Source organism: Cicer arietinum, chromosome 2 (assembly GCF_000331145.2).
Source record: "Cicer arietinum cultivar CDC Frontier isolate Library 1 chromosome 2, Cicar.CDCFrontier_v2.0, whole genome shotgun sequence".
Taxonomy (NCBI): Eukaryota; Viridiplantae; Streptophyta; class Magnoliopsida; order Fabales; family Fabaceae; genus Cicer; species Cicer arietinum.
The window spans coordinates 11,834,144-11,856,075 of record NC_021161.2 but is presented as its reverse complement, the minus strand read 5'-3'; the positions used below and the strand labels follow the sequence as shown (position 1 = coordinate 11,856,075).

Genomic DNA, 21,932 nt, shown 5'->3' with positions numbered 1-21,932 from the left:
AAATAATAATATAAATCATTAAAATCCATTAAAAGAAAAAAACAACAAAATTTCATAAATTGATTAGAATTATCCGTAATGTTTGGACAATATTTTCGAATATGACCAATTAACTGATATAGTAAGTATTTTTTGACACTTTTTCTCTAACGTTCATTTCAGTTCTAATATAGATACTATTTAGACAATCTTTTTTAGTTCTCTGGATTTTAGAATTGTTATACACTATTCCATATTCATATGGAGGTCAATATCATTCATTTGGTATAAGTGAAAACTCTTATTTGTAGATTTTGAATATATTAACAATTTTATATACATGTAGTTATGACCTGTGAACAAGGCATTTGATGCCACCTACGACATTAATTTAATCGCAATATTTCTAAAAAATTTATTGTTTTTATGAATTTTAATGAATTATATTATTATATTATTTTTTTCGTTAAATGGTTCATATAAAAAGCAAAAAATAAAATTTATTAGTATAAAGTCCCTCTTTCTAAAATAGCATGAAGTCAACATTGAAAAATAAATGTCCACTAGAATGTCTATAATGCAAACAACGAATTTCTCTCAAGCATTGCTATTTGTTTTCATTTTTTTTTTTTACTTTCTAAAAATTCTATCTCCTCTTTAGTCATTAAAATATTTTTATTTAGACATTCTCCAAATATTTATTACTATAACTAATACTCCCTTCATCCCAAAATATAAATATATGACAAATTTTACTTTTATTAAAAAAAGTTAATAGTGTATTTATTTACATAATAAAATGACTAAAATGTTATTTGTGTGCAAATTAGTAGTATTAATTAAGATTATTTTTTTAAAAATTAATAATAAATACATCTAATAATTGAAAACTGATTTATATTTAGTAACAAATTTTTATTAACATATGCTTATAATTAGGGACAGAGAATAAATTTCAATTTTTTTACGAATATAAAAAAAATAAGTATAGCATTTAATGTCAATTTTATATATTGATATTGTTAAAAATATTTTTTATATATTAATATATTCAATTAGTAGTATTAATAAGAGATATATTTGAAGAAGAAAAAAATGCATCTAGCAACTTCAAAGAACCTTTATATTAGATAATTTTTTCTTAAAGAGAATTTACAATTATAGACAAATGTGATAACATTTTATTAAATTGTTTTACAATTTTAAAATTATTAAAATATCATCTCATCTTGAATTTAATAAAAAAATATATGTACTTCCGATCTCAATTATAAACAAAAGTATATATTTTACAATTCAAGAATTAGTGTAAAAATATATTGTGACACCCTAAACCCCAAAATAATATATATATATAATTTATATTATATTTTTATAAAATTTGCAGCAGATAAATAAAATTATGTTTCCAAGAAAATAAAAACTTTTATTTTTAACCCATGATAGCAGATAAACTTTTATGTTTCTCAAAAATCAAAAGGAACACTTTAAACTTATTTTCTCTATTAAAATAGTGTAATCTCAATAAGTTTGATTTAAGTATTATTACTTAATTTAATTTAAAAACTTACTAGTACTTCTTAGATATTCATACAAAAATTCGTTTCAAATTCAATAAGTAAAATACAATTTAAGCCCTTATTCCCGGTATCATCTATCAGAGGGTGGTTCCTCCCAAACTTGAACTTCAAGATTCATTAACCTGTAATAACTGCGATTTCCCAAACGCATGACCAAGCCAGTCAAACACAAACAACGAAGGAGGTGAGTTTTGAAATCATGATGACAATATAATACAAGTAAGAAGAACACGCAAACAATCATAATAGAACCATATCACTACACAAACATTCTATCAAAAAAATATCACATTAAAAAGTCAAAATCACTCAAGGAAAATTAATAAATTTCACTATAACATCAAATCATCTAAGAGAAATTATCACCACCCATGATACATATTAATCACAACAAAACAATCAATAAAATGCAATGCTATGCATGAGCTTAAACTCAACTTCACAATGTGGTACTATTCTAACTCTGAATTACTTGGTTAGGAGGTTTGATACTATGTTACCATATCAGTGGACAGACAATTAAAATTGGTTCTGTCCTCATAGATCCCTCAACTCAACCTGATACACATATACGTGATTGTCGAGGTAAACGTGTATTGTGTGGTAGCTCCCGACATTTGGAGTGCTACCTCCAAGTCACCTAGGAATTCCCCACTCGAATACCTCCAATGTCTAACAATCTTACCTTAAGGCTCGACAGCAGACCGTCACGATCAGGATCATTCAGTTGTACTTCCCCGGAATCACTATGCTTGTCAGGCTCTACCTATATGATGACAAAATAATCTTCACTTCACAAATTCTCAATATTTATTTTCTCCCCTCGTTGGCCTATGATACTCCATTAAGACCGTCATCTCAAACACAAATTGGAATCAGAATTATTTCATCAACTATGGAGTTACTTCAATATTCTCATCACAAATTCACAACATCACTATCATTAATTATATCTCATCACATAAATTCATCACAAATTTATAGCATCACTATCATCAATCATACATCATCACATAGATTTGTCACAAATTTATAACATTATTATTATTATTAATTATACATCATCATAATCGCATAAACTTATTAAAATGAATTCACTTTTTATTATCACATCACATAAACACGTCTAATCAAACATATACATAAAATTTATTCGACATCCAATATCTCACATTTAATAAATTACTCACAATAATATCAAATATCTCACATTTAATAAAAATAAATCAAACATCACAATCATATCAAACATCACATATTTAACGAAGTTAAATCAATCAACACCTTATAAATATTTATATTCCATATTTTAATCTCACAATTTTCATATTTTAACATTAATTAATTTATCACTCAAAGGGCTACTGCAGTATGTAGCGAGTCCCGAATGAATCGTTGGAAAATACGATTTTCCTGTTCATCTCACATTATATTATTATACTCATGAATTCAAACGCTCTCTCACCACTTACCTTATTTCGACGCTTTTAAACACGAGTACAATTCCACGAACAAATAATCTATGTTTTTTGACTTTTGTCCTTCAATCGATCTAACTCAACAATTTATAGGTAAACGTCAAAAATAAATTATGATAAAATACTCTAAAAACTAAATTTCAAAATTCGGCCAAGTAAAATTACCATAAATTAGAAAATCAATCAATTGATAATATAGCCACTTTTTCACACGATCGTTTTGGCGTTGGTTTCACTCAAATCGGACTTACGGTGAAGATCAAAGAGTATATGTGAAAATAGATAATAAAAGTAGATCATAGAGTATATGTGGATAATATAGATACTACTATTTTTTTTTAAAATAGATCAAAGAGTAAAATATAATATTTATTATTTATATCTCTCATGTAATCTAATATTTATAAAACTAGCACATCATAAAAATCACCTATATAACGAAAATTAGTCAGAAAATTTATCATCATATATTCTAAAATAATTTTAACATTAAATTAATTATTTAAAATCGTACTTAACTAATAAAATAATTTATTATAAAATTTAGGGTGTTATATATAACTTACTTTTAAATATGGTCATTAAATGCATATAAATTAGTTAACTTTGACTTATATTTGAAGACTTGAAGTCAACTAATACATACCATTTTTTTTTTTACTTATAATTAAGAGGCCATATGGAGTATATTCGATGATTTTAAATATAAGCAATTTTAGTTACTTTCACTATTATTAATGATTAATGATGTAAGTGTGAAAATTGAAAGTAGTAAAGGTTGGTTCAGGGTGATAAGAAATTGATTCACACCTCACAAGATCACGGGTTCAACTCCATTGTTGGTGATGATATTTTTTATATGTGATTTGTAAATATGCAGTTGCAACTCATTGAATTTTGAGAATACACTAACTCAAATAACATTCTGAAATCCAACTCATTTAAATTTTTTAATCAAAAACATTTATATAGATATAAAAAATTAACAAATTTTTGAAAAAGTAGTTAAACTATTGAATTTATGAAGATTGTAATTTTTTCTATCAATTAATTTTAAATAAATTAAATTAAAATAAAGAGGTTATTTAATATAATTAAATTAAATTATAAAGACCTGTTGGAGTATTTTCACTCTTTAAATATTTTTTGTCAATGAATCAATTGTGTATTAATTATAAATACTTGAAAATTGAATTATTAATTATATTAAATATTTTATTTGTACTATTCTTTTTTGTCTTTATTTTACATTATTTGAATTATTATATTTTTTTCACTCTTTAAATATTTTTTGTCAATGAATCAATTGTGTATTAATTATAAATACTTGAAAATTGAATTATTAATTATATTAAATATTTTATTTGTACTATTCTTTTTTGTCTTTATTTTACATTAGTTGAATTACTATATTTCCAAGAATATATCATAGTCTTTTTTTACTTTTTATTGTTAAATATAATAAAATAGATTTAAAAAATCAAATTGTCAAATAGGTTTTTTATTTTGATCTTTAAAATTATTTTAAAAAATTAAATTATCAACTGTTTTTCTCTTCTTTTCTTCTCCGAAACAATTTTCAAAAATTACATGACCAAACCGATTTTGTTTTTATTCTCTTTCTAAAAACTAATTTTTAAAATGATTTTCAGAAACTATATAAAAAGTAGAAATGTTTCAAAACTATATAATAATCTAATTTTTTCTCACTTTTCTCTTTCTTTTCCTTTTTTCATATGTAACAAAAAGAGAATTAAAAGGGCGAACTTTATAGATTTATGAAAAATTGAAAATGTATTTAATTTTAAGAGAAATCTATTTATTTTTTTATTTATATTCTTATTAGTGTGTAGTCCGTATCAAAGTAGATGATGTATAATCGTCTAAAACATGTTATTAATTAAAGTTAAATATTTTACTGCTTGACCACGATTCTTTGATATGCCACGGAGAGCTACTTAGTATCCTTGCAAGGGTAAACCTTTATAATTTTAAAGATAACTGATCACTCATATATTATTGATCAACAACTTTTCTTTTTAGTTATTTAACAATTATTCAAGTGTCTAGATGGAAAAGAAGATGGTATTGTCTTTCTCTAAAATTCAAAAATTTAGGCTTGTTTGATTGTATTTTTTTTTTTAGTTCTTAAAAATTATTTTATAAACTAATTTTAAAATTTTTTAAAAAAAATATGTTTGACAACTCAATTTTTGAAAATTATTTTAGAGATTAAAAAGGAAAATTCTTGTTTAGTAAATTTGTTGTTAGAATATAATTTTAAAACTCCAAAATAAGCAAATTTGTTTTGTTATCCATATATTTACAAGAACTTGACAATTTGTTGAATTAATAACTTCATCATAATTTATTAAAGTGAGATATAATATTTTGAGAATAATATACATAATATTAATTAAATGGTAGCAGAAAAAATAAATTCTGAATTTTATATAAAAAATTGGAGATTATATTTATTTTGAAACAATTTTCTTTTACTAAAATGTGACTTATGAGATGAATGCAGTATATTTTTTTTATGAAATAAAATATAGTTTTAAAAGAGATCAATAATCATACACTAAAATTGTGTAATTAATTTATTAAGGCATCTATATATATAATTAATTTATTAAGACATCTATATATATAATCAATTTATCAAGACATCTATATATAACTCGATACAAGTTAAATTTAGCTTTAATTATATAAAACTCAATTTAGTTGGAATTTTTAATTTTAATTTTAATTATTTTAGTTGATGATCTATTTATTTACTTGTTTCTTCATTATTTTACACATTTCAAATAAGGTACTACAAGAACAAACATAATTTTAAATGGTAGAAAATTTTCGACCTCAAATTGGTCAAATTATGAATATGAAGCATAAGAACTTCTAAAATGAAAAAGTATCTATAGTAAATACTTTCTCGATATTGATACTTGTATCATATTTTTTTTTATTATTAGTGATTTTCTTATTTATTAATATAATATTATTTATGATTAACCATACTCAATGTGTGATTTTTTAACCTCTTATTATGATTGTGTACTGTGAATTGCAAAATTTAACTCTTTTATTTAGATTAGATAAAAAAAATTCATATTCTTACCTTAATTTTTTTATAAAATACCATAATATGTACCCGTATTGGTAGCGTATCTGTACTCATGTTTCATAAAATTTTGATAGTTAGAGTTAAGAAAATATCACTTGAATATAAATTAACCTTTTATTTTTTGTAGAATCATTTAGGAGTTCTTAGATATGCATTTGATTTCTAAATAAATTCAATGAACATATCTTAGTAAATTGTCAGCACATTAAGATATATTTCTAAATTTAATTAAATTAATTATATATTTGAATTATATCTAAATAATATGAAATAATTCAGTGAAAAAACAATTTAAAAATATATAGAAATTGTAAAATAAATTAATTGGAAAAACATTGTGTGAAATAAATTGTTTGTTGGAAATTTTTATTTTTCAAATAGCACATTATTTATTTTATCACATCTATTCAACTACATTCATTTTAATATATTTTTTTTATCTTCAATTTAATGTATTTTGTTTGATGTTATTAATATAATTTACTATCTATTTAAATTATAATCATTTTTATTTTTATTAATTTTTATTCATTAGACGGAGAGAAAAAATAAGAGGAAGTTGTTAACAAAATAGAATTAAGTTGCTAATTTATCTACAAAATAGGAGGAAGTTGTTAAAATAATATAACATGTTATTTATTTTGTCACATCTACTCAACCGTATTTTTTTTTCAATTTAAATAACGTGACATATGATACGATAATGTAAATGATTAACACTCATGAAATTGAAATAAAATGTAGTAAAAATTTAGCTTTCAATTTCGGAAGTTTTTCATATTTTTAATTTAATTAATGACATATAAATAATTAATGCATCTAGATGATTTTATATCATAATATCACGTCATTAAAAATATGTCAATTCTGCATTTTTTAGTTCAAAAATTTGAAAGATAGACCAAAATTAATAATAATAGATTGACTAAAATTATAATTAAATCATTTAATTAATAGAATTTTGTTTTTTAAAATATTTTTATAAATTTTAATTTATTAAATTTGTCATTATTCAATTGTTAAAATGAATAAATTTTTTTTAAAATATCGTACATAGTTGCATCTCCGAGATGCGAACTCCAACTGCGTCAAATTTTTTTTTCATGGTCGCAGGACGGGAATGCGACTTCATGAAGAAGAAAAAAAGTATAGCATTTTGATATATATCTTTCAATGTGGGGTATTTTGGTGACAAAAAAAGACGATTTAAATAAATTATCCTGAAATGTAACAATGTCCATTTTTATTTTATTTTAAAAACTATAAATTAAAAGGTAAAATTGCTTTAAGCAGTTTTGCTTTTTTAGTCTCTAAAATAAGAAAATAAAAATCAGTTTTCAAAAGTATTATTTATAAAATGGTTAATTAAACAGTGGTTTTAAATTTTTGAAAATTAAAAAAGAGATTATATATTTAGTCATTTAGACTAGTTTATTTATATTGGTCAAGGGTCATTTTGAAAATAGTTGAATGGGTGCAATGTAACTGATCCACACTGTTTTTGGGCTAACAAATCCCTCACGGATTGTCCAAAAAACAAAAACAAGTTTTGTTTGAAAACCCTAAGCCAACAAAAATAATAAAACGTCTCTATTTTTTCCCTTTTGTAGCGCAATAATAATAATTATAATAATAATAAATCAGAATAATCACTACATTACATTGAATCAAATAATTTCATATACATTACGAATTATTTTTCTCTGAACAAAATTTGAGATGAGTAGTGGCGGAGGAGCTGCAAAACCCAAAGAGGAGGAACAAGATGGCATGTCTGTTCACTCTCCCTGCAAACCTCCTCCTTCCTCTGCTTCCTCTCTCCCCAAGGTCTCTCTCTCTCTTTAACTTTTAATTTTAATTTGATTATTTTTTAATTTGAATTTGACTTATGATCGCGTTGATTGATAGGAACAAGCGCAAGTTGAATTGGAGCTGAGACTGTTGGAAGCTCTTGAAATTTATCCTCCGATCAAACTTCAAGGTGCTTTCACTCTGTATATGTTTTTCTTTTAATCTTTAATTTAACCTTTTTATCTGCATAAATAAATAAAAATATATGTTTAATTGCACTTTCGAACCCTATTTTATGATTTTATCACACTCACTATTATTCCCCGTTTTAAAATTGAACTTTGTGACCCCTCAGTTATCACATTGATTGCAGTTTTGGTCCCAACATACATTTTTTACTCCTTAAAAGTAAATGTTGGTCCCAAAACCGATGATTTATTGCCCAATCGTAAAATTGAAGAGAAAATGCCGCATTTAGGGCAAAATAATCAACCTTTTTTAGGCTAAAATCACCATTTCTGGTCGAAGTTATGAGTTGGCACCAAAATTGCAACAAATATATAATCTAGGGACAAAATATTCGATCAAATATATAATCTAGGGACAAAATATTCGATTTTAAAATAAGAGGACTATTTTCATGAGTGTTATAAGATAGGGACTATAAATGCATTTAAACATACAAATATTTGATACTACTTCGTCCCTTTATATAAGATCTTGTAAAAATTTGTTGTCCCTTTTTAGAATTCTCTTTCCAAACTACAAGATGCATTAATTAATTTTTTCGCAAAAATACCCATAAGTATACAGAGAGATTAAAAGACAAACCATTTCTCTCTCTTAATAATTGAATGATAATCTTGAAAAGAGGATGTAAATTATTAACAAATTTGATGTAAAAATTACTTTTATTAATTATTGTGCATTGATCTAGAGAATCTTACATATAATAAGGGGATAATACTTAATTTAATCTCAAGTATATTGCTTTGTTGGTGAGTTAAGGGGCACGAAAGGAGTTTTAAGCATGTGGTTCAGAGTTCGAACCTTAGAAACTAACATTATTATTAATTTACTAACATTTTCTAATAAAAGGAAAAAAAATATGATACTGAATTGTGCATGAATATCTGATATCTTTTGGCTTATGTAAAGTTGACACTTGCGTCCTATAGGGAGTGGGGACAATGTATTTTGGCCCATGTATGCTCCCCTAGCCCTTTTTATCATATGGTTTAAATTACATAAGACTGTCCTAATTGATTAAACTTATTTTCATATATGAACCCATCACATGCGATCACCGCTTGTTTCTGTTATTTGATACTGTTAATTTCATTTTTTACAAACAGTAGTTATGCTAAGACGGATTATCACTTTATTCTTGTAAAGCTTTCCTTTGTCAGATTGTTTAAGACTAGTCATAAGAGACCATGATTCATAATTTTTTTCTTGGATGAAAAATTCATCAAGTTTTATGCTTACGATTAATATCCGTTTCATGAAGGAATACATCGCCACTTTGTCCTTTATGGTCTGATGGAATTTCTAAGAAAGAGGTTTGTTTTTCTCTCCACTTTTAAGCTAGTCTTGCATATTCGGTTACAAAAGGCCCTAATGTACCAGATATCTATATTCTGATATATATGATCTTCACTCAGTTTTGACAGACACTTCTCTTCTGAGGAGGTTCTTCAATTGCTCGATCGGTTCTACAACTTAGAAATGATGGTATGCTATATCATTAAATTCCGATGCTCCTCATTCATTAAAACGTCTATCCCTCACATAACATGTTAGTTTGTGCTTTATGTTTTAACATAGTGCTTTCGATTTGTTTATCGTTCTACCTCAGAAAACAGATGATGAAGAGATCGAAATGCTTAACCATGAGGAAGATTTCAGCTTGCCCCAGAGCTACTTTGTCAAGGAAGAATCATGAGCAACAACTCTCGGGGTATATATATTTTCATTTGAATCACTCTCTACCCTCATTTTAGGTTAGATCATGTTTCAATGGTGTTTTGTTTTTATCGATTATCTGTAACATTGCGGTGGTTCTTATCACTTCCAATAATTGTGTCCTGAGTATAATACCCTCAGTTTGGGCTGCTTAAAATTGTGTTTGACTGCAGTGATTTGGGTATAATGCATTAAGACTTCGGGGTATATTATTATCTAATAAAAAAACAGATTATATTGGAATTCCAAATTTATTGGTAGGAATTTTTTTGGGTGATTAACACCTCTGCATCTAAAAGTTCATTATTTTATTTACATCCTACCACGAAGTCATTCCAATAAATTTGAATAGTTTTTTTGGTTTCTTATTTTTTTTTAAGATTTATTTTGGTTGTGAATTAAAATAAAAAATTTAATTTGGTCTTTTAATTTACTAACGAATCACCAATTTGGTCCTTTTCGTCATGTTTTAATCTTGTTGTGTCCTTTGAAGTGCCTCTTTTGTTAATTGGTTGATTTGAAATCTTGTTATCTCTAGCCACTTCCTCATTCTCTTTACTACAGTTGCCCTCGTGTTGGCAAAAAATACTGGAAACTAGACCCGTAAGTATAAGAATCATCATTTTTATTATTGTTAGTTGCAATTTTCAGTTTTTGGAGAGAACAAAAACCGTAAAATTTTATTTTTTAAAAAAACCATAAAATTTTTAATCCAAGTTCAGAAACCCTTCTAAAGTATGCTCGAAGTCTATGTAATGTCACATTAGATAACTATTTGTTGTTGTATACAGATTTCGTTTGCCGTGTATGGGGCATTACATGGTGTTACTTTGGGTGTTTGATTGAAGGAATCAAAGTGGTAAAATAGTAGCAATGTAAGGGACTAAATTAAAACTTTAAAGAAATGAGGATCAAAATAAAACTTAAAATAATGTGATAAAAAATCTAAATAAGCACGAACACGGGCGGAGACAGGTTAAAAATTATCAGACACGTTTTGGAAATAACGTAAGTACCAATGTCAATGTTATGTGTTATGTGTGCCACCACCTAAAATGTCTAGGAGAGTTTTCAAATTAAATTTCATTTATTTCCAATCAAATGGGTAGGAATAAAAATTAGAATTTAAGCATAAAATAAGTTCAACTTTCTTCTTAATAGTTTCTATCTAACAATAATTAACTATTTGCAAATAAATTTTGTTTTAAAATAATTTACATTTCCAATTTTTAAGATGATATTTATTATATTTTCTCCAATTGTATCCTCTATCATTTTTTTCCACAAATTTATATCCTCTAATTAATCATATACATACCACTAGAAGTTTAATATCTTTCTCTTTGTAATTAAATACACTACTACTTAATAAAGAAAATGTCACCAAAAGGTCCTAAACTTTAAAGCTGACTGCTCCTTTGTATATTAGGATTTGGATTTATTGCTATTACAGTACAGCACCAGCAAATTTGAACCGTTTAATCTTAAATTTAAATTGGAGTTGAGATTGTGAACCATTTAATCTTAAATTTAAATTGGGGTTGTGATTATGTAATCTTTTCAATTAACAATCTAGATGTAAAAACAGTATGAAAACTGCATGATTTCTAACACAAGCGATTTGGATCATATACATTAACATCTTGCATTTCTAAGCTATATCACTTAATTCCCTCAAAAAGAAAAAGCTATATCACTATCGTGCTATTTTTTAGCGCTATATTGTGTCTTAACTCTTAAACAGTGTTTGATCCTTATCGTTTCAAAGACAAAAAATAGAGGTTCACTTTATTAAAGAATTTTTTGATATCATACACAAAAATTCTTATATAAATAAACATTTTCTAAAGAGTACAAAAAAAAAATTATTTCAAGATTCTTTATTAAATAGTCTATAACAAAGGCAACAACAAATAAAAACTTATCTATACATCCAGACGTCTCTCTCGGTCTCCTGATCAAAACCGTTTACCAGCCTCTACCAACGTAATTACAACCTCCTCACTCACAACGAATCAAATTACTCCACGTGTAAAACTTTTCCCGCCAAGATCAAAACGAAACCATATCCACTGTAATAATAACAGAAACAAACTTCAATTTCAGATCAACGATGGCGTCCCTCACCGGCACCATCACCACACTGTTAACATTCTCTCTCCTCCTTTCTTTCTCATCCTCCCACCCTTCCTCAACCATTCTCGACGCCGCCGAAATCCTCTCCACCTCTGGTTTTGAAGCCATGGCTCTCAACCTCGAACTCGCTTCCCAAACTCTCCTTGCTCGCCGCCAATCTCGTTCCCTAACCGTTTTCTCTCCAACTAACTTCGCCTTCAACCAAATCCCTCAACTACCTCTCTCTCTCCTCCGTTACCATCTCCTCCCTCACGCTTTCTCTCTTCATAGCCTCCGATCTCTCCCTTTCGGTGCCAACATCGCCACTCTCCTCCCCGGTCACTCCCTCACCGTCACAACAAACTCTAACCGTAAACTATCCATCAACAACGTTACTGTTAATCCTACTCCTTTACTCGACGACGGTTATCTCGTTATTTTCCAAACCGAAAGCTTCTTCGATCCTTATTTTCAACTTCCTCGTCCTTCCTCCGGCGCTTGTTTTAGAAACAGCGGCGGAGGAGGTGGCGGCGGCGGGAAACGGCTAATCTCTGATGCATCGACGTTTTCTTTCAAGGAAGCTAGTTCTGCTTTGAGATCGAAAGGCTGTTCTATTATGGCGTCATTTCTCGAAATGCAATTTCTAGGTCTTAAAGAACGTCCTGATCAGGTGACGGTGTTTGCGCCGATTGATGAAGCTTTGATGAGCCAAATCGGAAACGTGACCGATCATTCCGTTATTCTTCGCCGGCACCTTGTTCCTTGTAAGATCATGTGGAGTGATTTGGTTAATTTGCAAGAAGGAACGTTGATTTGGACTTATCAGAGAGGATTCACGGTGAATGTTACTAAATCTAGCACTAACAGTGACTTGTTTTTGCTTAACAATGGAGTTCCGGTTGTTTTTCCTGATTTGTATAGCAGTGATTGGCTTGTCGTTCATGGACTCGGAGATATTCTTTTGGATCCTAAGGGAATAGAAGTTTCGGTTCAGGAAGATGCAGAATCTTCTTCATTGGAGTTTAATCACCATCACATTCATCATGGTGATCATCATCATTATGGTGCGCACAACCCAGCAGAACATTCTCACTTCTCCGTTTTTCATTAGGTCATTAATTCATTAATCATTACCATATTTGTTCTTGACATTTTCATTTTAGATTGTGAATTTAGTTGGTTCATCTTATTTCAGACTCGCAGGTAGGATGATATGGTAAATCGATTAGAAATAGAATATTCTGCTGTTAACCAATTAGCAAGCTATGGAGTTGTGTGCATGTTACTATTATCGCTGCTTTCAATTTGTTATAAGAATAGATAGATCACCTCAAAAGATTTTAACCATTTACGCCTTCAATTGAATACTCATTCATTTAATGATCAATTTGTTTTATTCTGTAAAATAAGTTTTTCATTTTAAAAAAATCAAATTCTATAAAGATATAAATTTACTTGCAGTCTTAACCTCATTTTTATTAGTTTACTAAAAAAGCCTCAGTTTTATTATTAGGTCAGACTAGGACTAGTCACTAGATACCAATATTTTAAACTGCTTCACAATTTTTGTTGATATTGTGAGAAATAAGATGTGATTGATGCAGCCCTAGATTATAGAGACCTTCACACAAATTATTTTTACAGTGTAGTTATCTCACCGGCCACAGCTCACAAAAGAATGTACCTGTTCTTACCACCAATGATGGGAAAAGAAAGAGGGATTAAATAAAGAATGACGTCGAGAAATGGTGGCTTTGGTTGTGTAATATATCACAAAGAACGAGCTATTCTTCACAAGAATGCCCTTTCTACTAATCAGCTTATTGTAAGAAACAATATCACAAGAGTTAATACTTATAACGATGATGACTCCAAGTCTTAACTAGAATTGTAAATTAGATTTTACATATGTGCTAAAGATCCCTCTGTTAAACAGACATCTCAAAATTGCGGCACATAGTTTAAAGAAAACTTACCTACAAATAATAATATAGTATATGATGAATATGACTTCGTAGTATAGACTTTTCTCTCAACATTTGAGTTTCACTTCCTTCATACAACTAGCACAATATTTTTACTATTTAGATAGAAGTTGTATATCCTTAAAGATGTAGCACAATAATATAAGCTGAGACGCCAAAGGAGTATTAAGAAAGAGATCCAAAGTTTAATTCTTGCAGCTAACAAATTCTCTCTTATCCCAACAAATTAACCACTAACATTTTCCTATCCAAAAAAATATAGTTGTATTTCTGATACAAAATTTCTAGTAGTATTTTGATAAATATTTGTTATTGGCTTAACCAAGTGAGATATTTTGAGTTCAAATTGTACCGCCAGTAAAACAGCCAGACAAACAAAAACATTTTAATTAGTAGAACCAATTCAGACTTAATAATGAAGATGGAAAATATGTGATTATAAGGTAAATGTGAATTGTTCATTACTTCAACTTACCACATTACTTAAAAATAGATAAGGCATTAGAAAGAAAAAAGTTTGAAGGAAAAAAGAAAACAAAAACAAAGACAGGCACAGATCTTCTGGCTTCGGTTGGATAATTAAGAGGGCACAAGAGTTACAAAGCGGCCAAAGTACACATTGTCCGGTCCAAATCCACAGCAAGAAAAGCTTAAAAATGCCCTCTTTGCTGAGTACCTTAGATATCTCACTACCGAAATAAGGGCCAGAGATCCATAGAAATATTATCAATGCTGCAAAAATATAATAATGTCAAATTCTGGGTGTAGAAATTAATTGATGTTTTGAAATAGTTACTTCAGAAAAACTGTATATACCCTTCTTTTTCACTTGCAATAATTCATTTTCTACATCATTAAGAATTTACTACTATAGGTCTATAGCTAATGACTTTGCACACATACTTCCTCAAAACAAAACAAACATTGTAAATATAGCCAAAACTTATCTTTACTCATACCTCAGGCTCAGTAGGCTTGGCTTCTTCAGCTTTTATGTTGTCTTCACCTGCAAGAGAGCATTAACTTTTAGAGCCTCTTTATTAGGAGTATTAAAAGGCTATTTATACCATGCACAAACCAATTAAATTGCGCACACTAGACAACAACTTTTTCACCTTTGGATGATAAAAGCTCACTAGATCTACCATAGATCTACAATATAAGATTATGTCCTCAATCAACCCCAAGAAAGCAAACCTATTGCCACCTAGACACCCACCACTGCACCAGCATGGCTGGAGAAGCCACACACGGCGGTGATGGTGTTTCAGCTCCTCTTTCCTTTGCTTTTTTATGTTTCTTCTTCTTTCTCAGCTTATCCAACCCAGTAACAGTAACAAAAGGGGTGTTTTGTGATAATGTGAGTTTCAGTTCGTTCAAAATAAAGGAGATGTGAATTTGACTTTATTATTTATCATGAAACAACTTCACACTGCTCAACGCCTAAAGCTTCATTCTTCATCTTGTTTCACTACACTCAGATTCTTCAAACACAAGCACTAGCTAAATATGTTTCTTTGCTGTCTTGCACCGCAAGCTTGTTTTAGCAAGTATTTGCACGGCGGAAAAACACAAGTGGGGGATCGTTGCCATGGATGTTGACATATGAGGTTAGGTCATGGGGGGTATACAGCGAGGTAATGGTGGTTTCTGTGGGGATTTGGGTGGTGAGGGAAAGATTTGGTGTGGATGGTCCAACATCAGATTTAGTGGGTCTAGTTAATCTAAAGGTGGAAAAAGATGGTGCATGGTGCAACACTTATGTTACTTGTGCACCATAGAACTAGCCGTATTAAAAAGAGATTAATTATGCAGTTAACTAGGAGTAATTCACTTGAAGACACCCACTCTAGAAGCAATATGACTTTGGTCTTCAGGATAATTTATCCAAGAGCAGGCAGTTTCTTACTTTCTAATCATCCTAATTTAAATTTCTGACAAGGTTGAGGGTAAGGGAGACAAATTGAGAGGATGATAACTATTGCAGTGATTAGGGATGGATCAACTTGTGGACAACAGGGAGCATTTGTCCCCGCTAGGATTTGGAATGCCAACCAATGCAACAATTTCAACCTATAATTTTGAATAACAAATGAGCATTGTCTCAACAACTTAATTTCTAGTTCTGTCATCAGACAGGTGATATTATACAAATTGTGCACCATATGATTTGATATTCCTGATTAACTCCGGCAAAACTCATGCATGTTAAATCAAGTATAAGTCATTATCCCCTACCTCCATCCTCTGGCAAATCAGAGGTCCAGAGAGTCAGGTTGTCTCTCAACAACTGCATGATCAAAGTGCTGTCCTTGTACGACTCTTCGCTCAAGGTATCCAACTCAGCGATCGCCTCATCAAAAGCTTGTTTGGCCAAATGACAGGCTCTGTAAATTTTATTAATGAATTTAGACAAGAGCTAGAAACAAAAGCTACAGAACCAAGCAGAGTATGACAGAGCCGATTACTTACCTTTCAGGAGAGTTCATAATCTCATAATAAAAGACAGAGAAGTTGAGTGCGAGTCCAAGACGGATTGGATGTGTTGATGGAAGATCAGTGTTTGCAGTGGCTGAAGCAGCCTAATAATAATCAAAATGATTGCAAAAAATAAGCGACGGCACAATGTACAGATAAGTATCAGAAATAATTTATCAATAAAGCAATTTAGTGCTGAAATACAAGAGATCAAACACACCTCATATCCTTTCAGTGACTGCTCAGCAGCCTCTTTCCTATCTTGGTCAGTCTTGAACTCGGCAAGATACCGGAAATAATCACCTTTCCTGTATCAAAAGAGGCATAAGGAAATCAGGGATAGAGAACCAAAGCATGTGAGAGCCAGTAAGAGATATCATATGACATAAGGATGTGAGAATATATCAAAGACTATGAGAATAGTATTTACTATCTTGATAAATCAGGAAACTGGTACTCGTCCATCATGTGGATGACAAATATGCAAATCACAAAACGAAAACAAAAAATAATAAAATATCATATTTATAGCAGTCATACAAATTCTATGCTGTCAGATCTGTGATGATATCTTTTTATCCAAAAAAAGACTAATATATCTACTTAAAGGAAGAAAGTATTCCACAAAAGAGATTGAAATTTCAACCATTCAATCAAGTAGGGCAGAGAAGCAGTGTAGCAACATGACTCACATCTTATGGTAGAAAACATTAGCTTCTGCCGATGTGGAAGAAGGAACCAGATGCTGGTCTATAATAGTCAGAATATCACTGCAGATTTTGGAGAGTTCCTCCTCAACCTTTTGGCAGTAACTCTTGATCAGTTTAACATTGTGTTCATTACCCTTAGACTCTTCCTTCTGCTCAATTGACGACATAATACGCCATGAGGCTCTTCGTGCACCAATGACGTTTTTATATCCAACTGAGAGGAGGTTCCTCTCTTCCACGGTTAGTTCAACATCAAGTTTTGCCACTTTCTTCATACATTCCACCATTTCTGCACAATGAATATAAATTTTCAGAAGCGTCGACAATAATGTCTGAAAATTATAAATAGTTTCCAACATGGAATCACTGGCAGGCGCTGAATAAAATAAAACATTTAACAAAATTAATCTTCCCCTGATCAAGCAAAAATTTGAGACTCAAAAGGTAAATGACAGAAATAAAATTATTAGTTTATTAATTTGAGGGAGACTGACCAATTGGGGTCCATGAAAGCACTTTGGTAAGTCATTTCTGTTTTCAAGCATAATTCCAATCATAGTTTTTGTTGAATTAAGCTTCTTAAAATAGAGCAATTCACTTTAAAAGGTAAAGTAAGTAATCTCAATGTCAAAGAAAAAATCAAAAGTAAATGTTCCTACATATCCATAATTTGTTATGCATGTGCATGTAAAACAAGTGATTTTCTTACCAACAGTTGAGATTACTTATTTTACATAATTTCTCAATTAAGAAGAGCCATTTTTGTTTCCTATCTAAGCATCAAATCTAACTAGTAACAACAAAATCCAACGCAATGACACAGAAATAAACCATTACAAGTCTCATCAATCCATCAGCAAAAAACACTCACCCAAATTCAGAAAAAATTATCCAATCTACAAACTGACCGATCCATAAACAATAGTAAAAACCCAAATCTAAAAATCAAATATTTGACATCTCAATACACATTTCCAACTCATCCAAAAAAGTAACAATCCAACAGAAGAACAAACAGATCCAGAACAATGTCAGCATAAAAACAGAAACCTAATTAAAAAAGACAAAAACTAACGAGTCAGGTAAAAGAAGAACCTTCATATCTCTCAGCCTGTTCAGAAAGCTTGGCCAAGTAAACCTGGGTCTCTCTCTCTTTCTCAGCGGACATTGTTGTGTTTCAGAGAGAGATCACAAAAGTAAGAGAAAAACTCAAAAGAGGGAGCGAAGAAGAAGAAATGTGATGATGCGAGAGAGAAGGAAGAGAAGGGTGAAATGGTTATATAGTGGTTGAATATCGAGCTTGTTGCAGGGGTCAAAGGAAGACTGAAATCTGAACCGTTGGATCTGATTGTTTGAAAGAGGGAGCGCGCAAATCGTGATGGGTAGCAACAGCGAGTGGGAGAGACAACATTGCTTATCTGTAACTTTGCAATACGAGCGTCTTTTTTTTTTTTTTTTTTTTATCCGTTCGAACAAGAGTTCATTTATTTTTATGAACCGGCTAATTAATAATATTTGGGTTTTGTTTAGCAGCTCCAACAAACAAAATACTATTTCTTTCCGTAATTATAAATTTAAATACTCCTTATGTCACTTATTACTGAAGCTATGACAAAAATCGTGGGCATTAGAAACGTTGGTTAGAATAGTAAATATGTCAAAAATAAGTGTTATTTTTACGTATTTAATTTTATAGTTATCGTTGTCACAAGAGAAAAATCATTTGTGTTTTTTAATGATTAATTTAATATGGACATATTTCATTCAGTCCCTATTATAAATATAAAAAACAACAATTTTTATGGTAATAAAAAATATAGTTAAGTGCGATTAATTTTTTAAATTTTATATAAAATATAAGTTAAATTTATCAAATTATTTTTTTTAGGTTTAATTGCACTTTTGGTCCCCTATTATAGGTGAAAATTGAAAGTAGTCCCCCTATTTTGTTTCTCCTCAGTTTTAGTCCCCCAAACAAAATTTGAGTCCAAATCATGATGAGTTGTCATTTTTTTAATGACGTGTCAATAAAAAAGCTGACGTGGCAGACGCTTACGTAGAATAAACTTATTATTATATTATTTCTGATTAAAAAATATAATTTATATTTTTAAAAATCATTATTATAATTGTTAAAAATCATTATTACAAATAAAATTTAATTGTTAAAATTAAATTAAAAAAAAATGAAAAACATATGCAGCAATGAGAATCAGAAGCATATGATTCAACAAAAGCTTGAACCCTAAATTAAAAAACAGCCACAATTCAACAAAAGCTCCCAAATCGATTCTGATTTCTTCATCATAAACATATTCCGATTTCGTCTTCTTCTTCATTGTTGGTCACCGTCTTCGTGTTCCGTGTTGGTGTTCGTCTTCGTGTTCCGTGTTGGTGTTTGTCGCCTTCTTCTTCTTCATCGTCTTCGTGTTGGTGTTCGTCGTCTTCTTCTTCATCGTCTTCGTGTTCGTGTTTGTGGTCGTCTTCTTCATCGTCCTTTGTATTTCGTTGTTTCTTCTCTTGTTCTCTGTTTCGTTTCTTCTTCGTCATGTGTTCGTGTTTGTGTTTCGTTTCTTCTTCGTTTGTATTTCGTTGTTTCGTCTCTTGTTCTCTGTTTTTTTGGGAAAGAATGTCTTGTCATTCGTATTTAGTTACAAGCGACAATTCTCATTTGAGAATTAGAAGAAGAGAATGTTTGTGTGGACTTGAATCTCCTTTGTGTACTTCTTGGACGGCTGAAAATCCAGGTCGAAGGTTTCATGGTTGTGGATTTTATAAGGTAAACTATTTATCAAAATTCTGGAATTTATTTATTTAATTTTTTTTTTTGTATTGCTTACGTATTCTGGAATTTTTGTTGTTGTTATGTTTAGTTACAGGGTAAAAAATCTTGCAATTTTTTTGATTGGTTTGATGAGCCAATGACAGAACGTGCAAAAGAAGTTATTATGTCTTTGATGAAAAGGATTGATGAATTCAAGAAGAAAGATAATGTGACAAAAAATTGTGATGATGAAATGAAGTTGAAGTTGAAACGAATGAAAGGCTTTCTGACACTTTCCTGGCTTTTGATTATTGTTCTTTTGGTTATTGTAATGTTGAAGTAATTAAAATGATTGGATTAAGGGTGTTTTGTAATGATGTAATTTAGGGTGTTTATGGTTGAAATTGTAATGTAATGTAATTGTTTAATATAATCAAATGAAATTAGTATTATTGTAATTTGATTGTCTATTTTTACATGTTAATAACTCAATTTGATATCATTGTATAAATAAAATTTGGTAAAACAATTTTGCAGTTGTTTGAAATAATCAGAATAATCTGGTCAAAATAATCAGAACAATATTCCAATTTTTGAACCTAAATTTGATAATCAGAATAATCTGGTCAAAATAATCAGAACAATATTCCAATTTTTGAACCTAAATTTGATAATCAGAATAATGACAATAATCAAAACAATTTTTCAGAATAATCTGGTCCATAATCTGAAGTTAGAATTTTGATATCATTCCATCATTACATACTACTGCATTACAAAATAATCGTTCCATAACTTAAGTCCAACAAAAGGTCATACTAATGCATTACAAAATAAAATTGTTCCTTCACAAGTAACCAAAATAAAAGTACATATTCATAGTCACCAAATTATATAGGTCCAAGTATGATTACATATTCATAATAACCAAAATAAAAATCACAAGTTTCGTGTCTTCAATTGATTTGTGAATCTTGAATTTGTGGAGCTTGTGAATCTTGAGATAAAATTGTTGGTGTTTCTCCCTCATCACCTCCAACCCTTGTTGTCTTTGCTCTCTTTGTTCTGTTGATGTTATTTCCACCTTTTGGTATCTCTCTATCTGCTGCACTTTTACCCTTGCATGTCCTCGTGTTGTGGCCAAGCTTCCCACAGTTCTTACATTTCACAGTTGCAAACTGTCTTGGTAGTTTGTTAGAACCTTTTGACTCGTCATTGGACTTGTTCCTTTTTTTCTTTGGTCTACCCGGTGCTCTTCTCATGATTGGGGGATTTATAGGATCTCCATTTGATGCATGCCAAAGTTTTGGTCCATTTGATGGCATTATAATGTAAGAGTAACATGTCAAGAAGTTTGTTTTCCTATTTAAAGAACCAAAAACATGTCCAAAAAAACTAAACCCCAACAAAACCAAAACCAAATTGCAGGGCAAAACAAAATTAGAACAAAACTGAATGTTATGAAAAAAGTGAATTGCAGGGCAGAATGTTACGAAAAAAACTAGCAGAACCAGAACCAAATAAAGCATGTGGCTGAACCAGAACCAAACTACAACAAAATTAGAACAAAGTAAACCAGAACTAAACCAAAATAAGCACAAGAATAAAACCAGAACCAGGTCAAAATTGAACTGAACAAAACTAGCAGAACCAGAACCAAATAAAGCATGTGGCTGAACTAGCAGAACCAGAAATGAACAAAACTAGCAGAACCAGAACGAAATAAAGCATGTGGCTGAACTAGCATGTGGCTGAACTAGCAGAACCAGAACCAAATAATTCACTGAACCAGAACCAAATAACATGTGGCTGAACTAGCAGAACAAAACCAAAACCAAATAATTCACTGAACAGAACCAGAACAGAACCATAACTACAACAATAATGCAGAACCAGAACTGAATAAAACTAGAACAAGCAGAACCAGAACAGAACCATCAACAAACTACAACAAGCAGAA

The 21,932-nt window shown here is 29.8% G+C and overlaps 3 protein-coding genes across 3 annotated transcripts; 2 read left to right on the top strand and 1 right to left on the bottom strand.

The window, feature by feature from the left end:
- Positions 1 to 7,819: 7,819 nt before the first annotated feature.
- On the top strand, positions 7,820 to 10,163 carry LOC101502406 (uncharacterized). The gene is made up of 5 exons (XM_004490104.4): positions 7,820 to 7,991; positions 8,073 to 8,145; positions 9,466 to 9,517; positions 9,620 to 9,689; positions 9,814 to 10,163. The coding sequence occupies exons 1-5, from the start codon at positions 7,884 to 7,886 to the stop codon at positions 9,898 to 9,900; spliced, it is 390 nt and encodes a 129-aa protein (XP_004490161.1). The 5' UTR covers positions 7,820 to 7,883; the 3' UTR covers positions 9,901 to 10,163.
- A 1,767-nt stretch (positions 10,164 to 11,930) lies between these two features.
- On the top strand, positions 11,931 to 13,796 carry LOC101501756 (putative fasciclin-like arabinogalactan protein 20). Its single transcript, XM_004490102.4, has 2 exons — positions 11,931 to 13,146; positions 13,680 to 13,796. The coding sequence occupies exon 1, from the start codon at positions 12,034 to 12,036 to the stop codon at positions 13,144 to 13,146; it is 1,113 nt and encodes a 370-aa protein (XP_004490159.1). The 5' UTR covers positions 11,931 to 12,033; the 3' UTR covers positions 13,680 to 13,796.
- Positions 13,797 to 14,436: 640 nt separating this feature from the next.
- On the bottom strand, positions 14,437 to 18,643 carry LOC101502079 (14-3-3-like protein GF14 iota). Its single transcript, XM_004490103.4, has 7 exons — positions 18,304 to 18,643; positions 17,191 to 17,497; positions 16,719 to 16,806; positions 16,493 to 16,602; positions 16,259 to 16,407; positions 14,980 to 15,026; positions 14,437 to 14,752 (listed from the first exon to the last, which is right to left on the bottom strand). Exons 1-7 carry the CDS (start codon positions 18,374 to 18,376, stop codon positions 14,747 to 14,749), a joined length of 780 nt encoding a protein of 259 aa, XP_004490160.1. The 5' UTR covers positions 18,377 to 18,643; the 3' UTR covers positions 14,437 to 14,746.
- Positions 18,644 to 21,932: the final 3,289 nt, after the last annotated feature.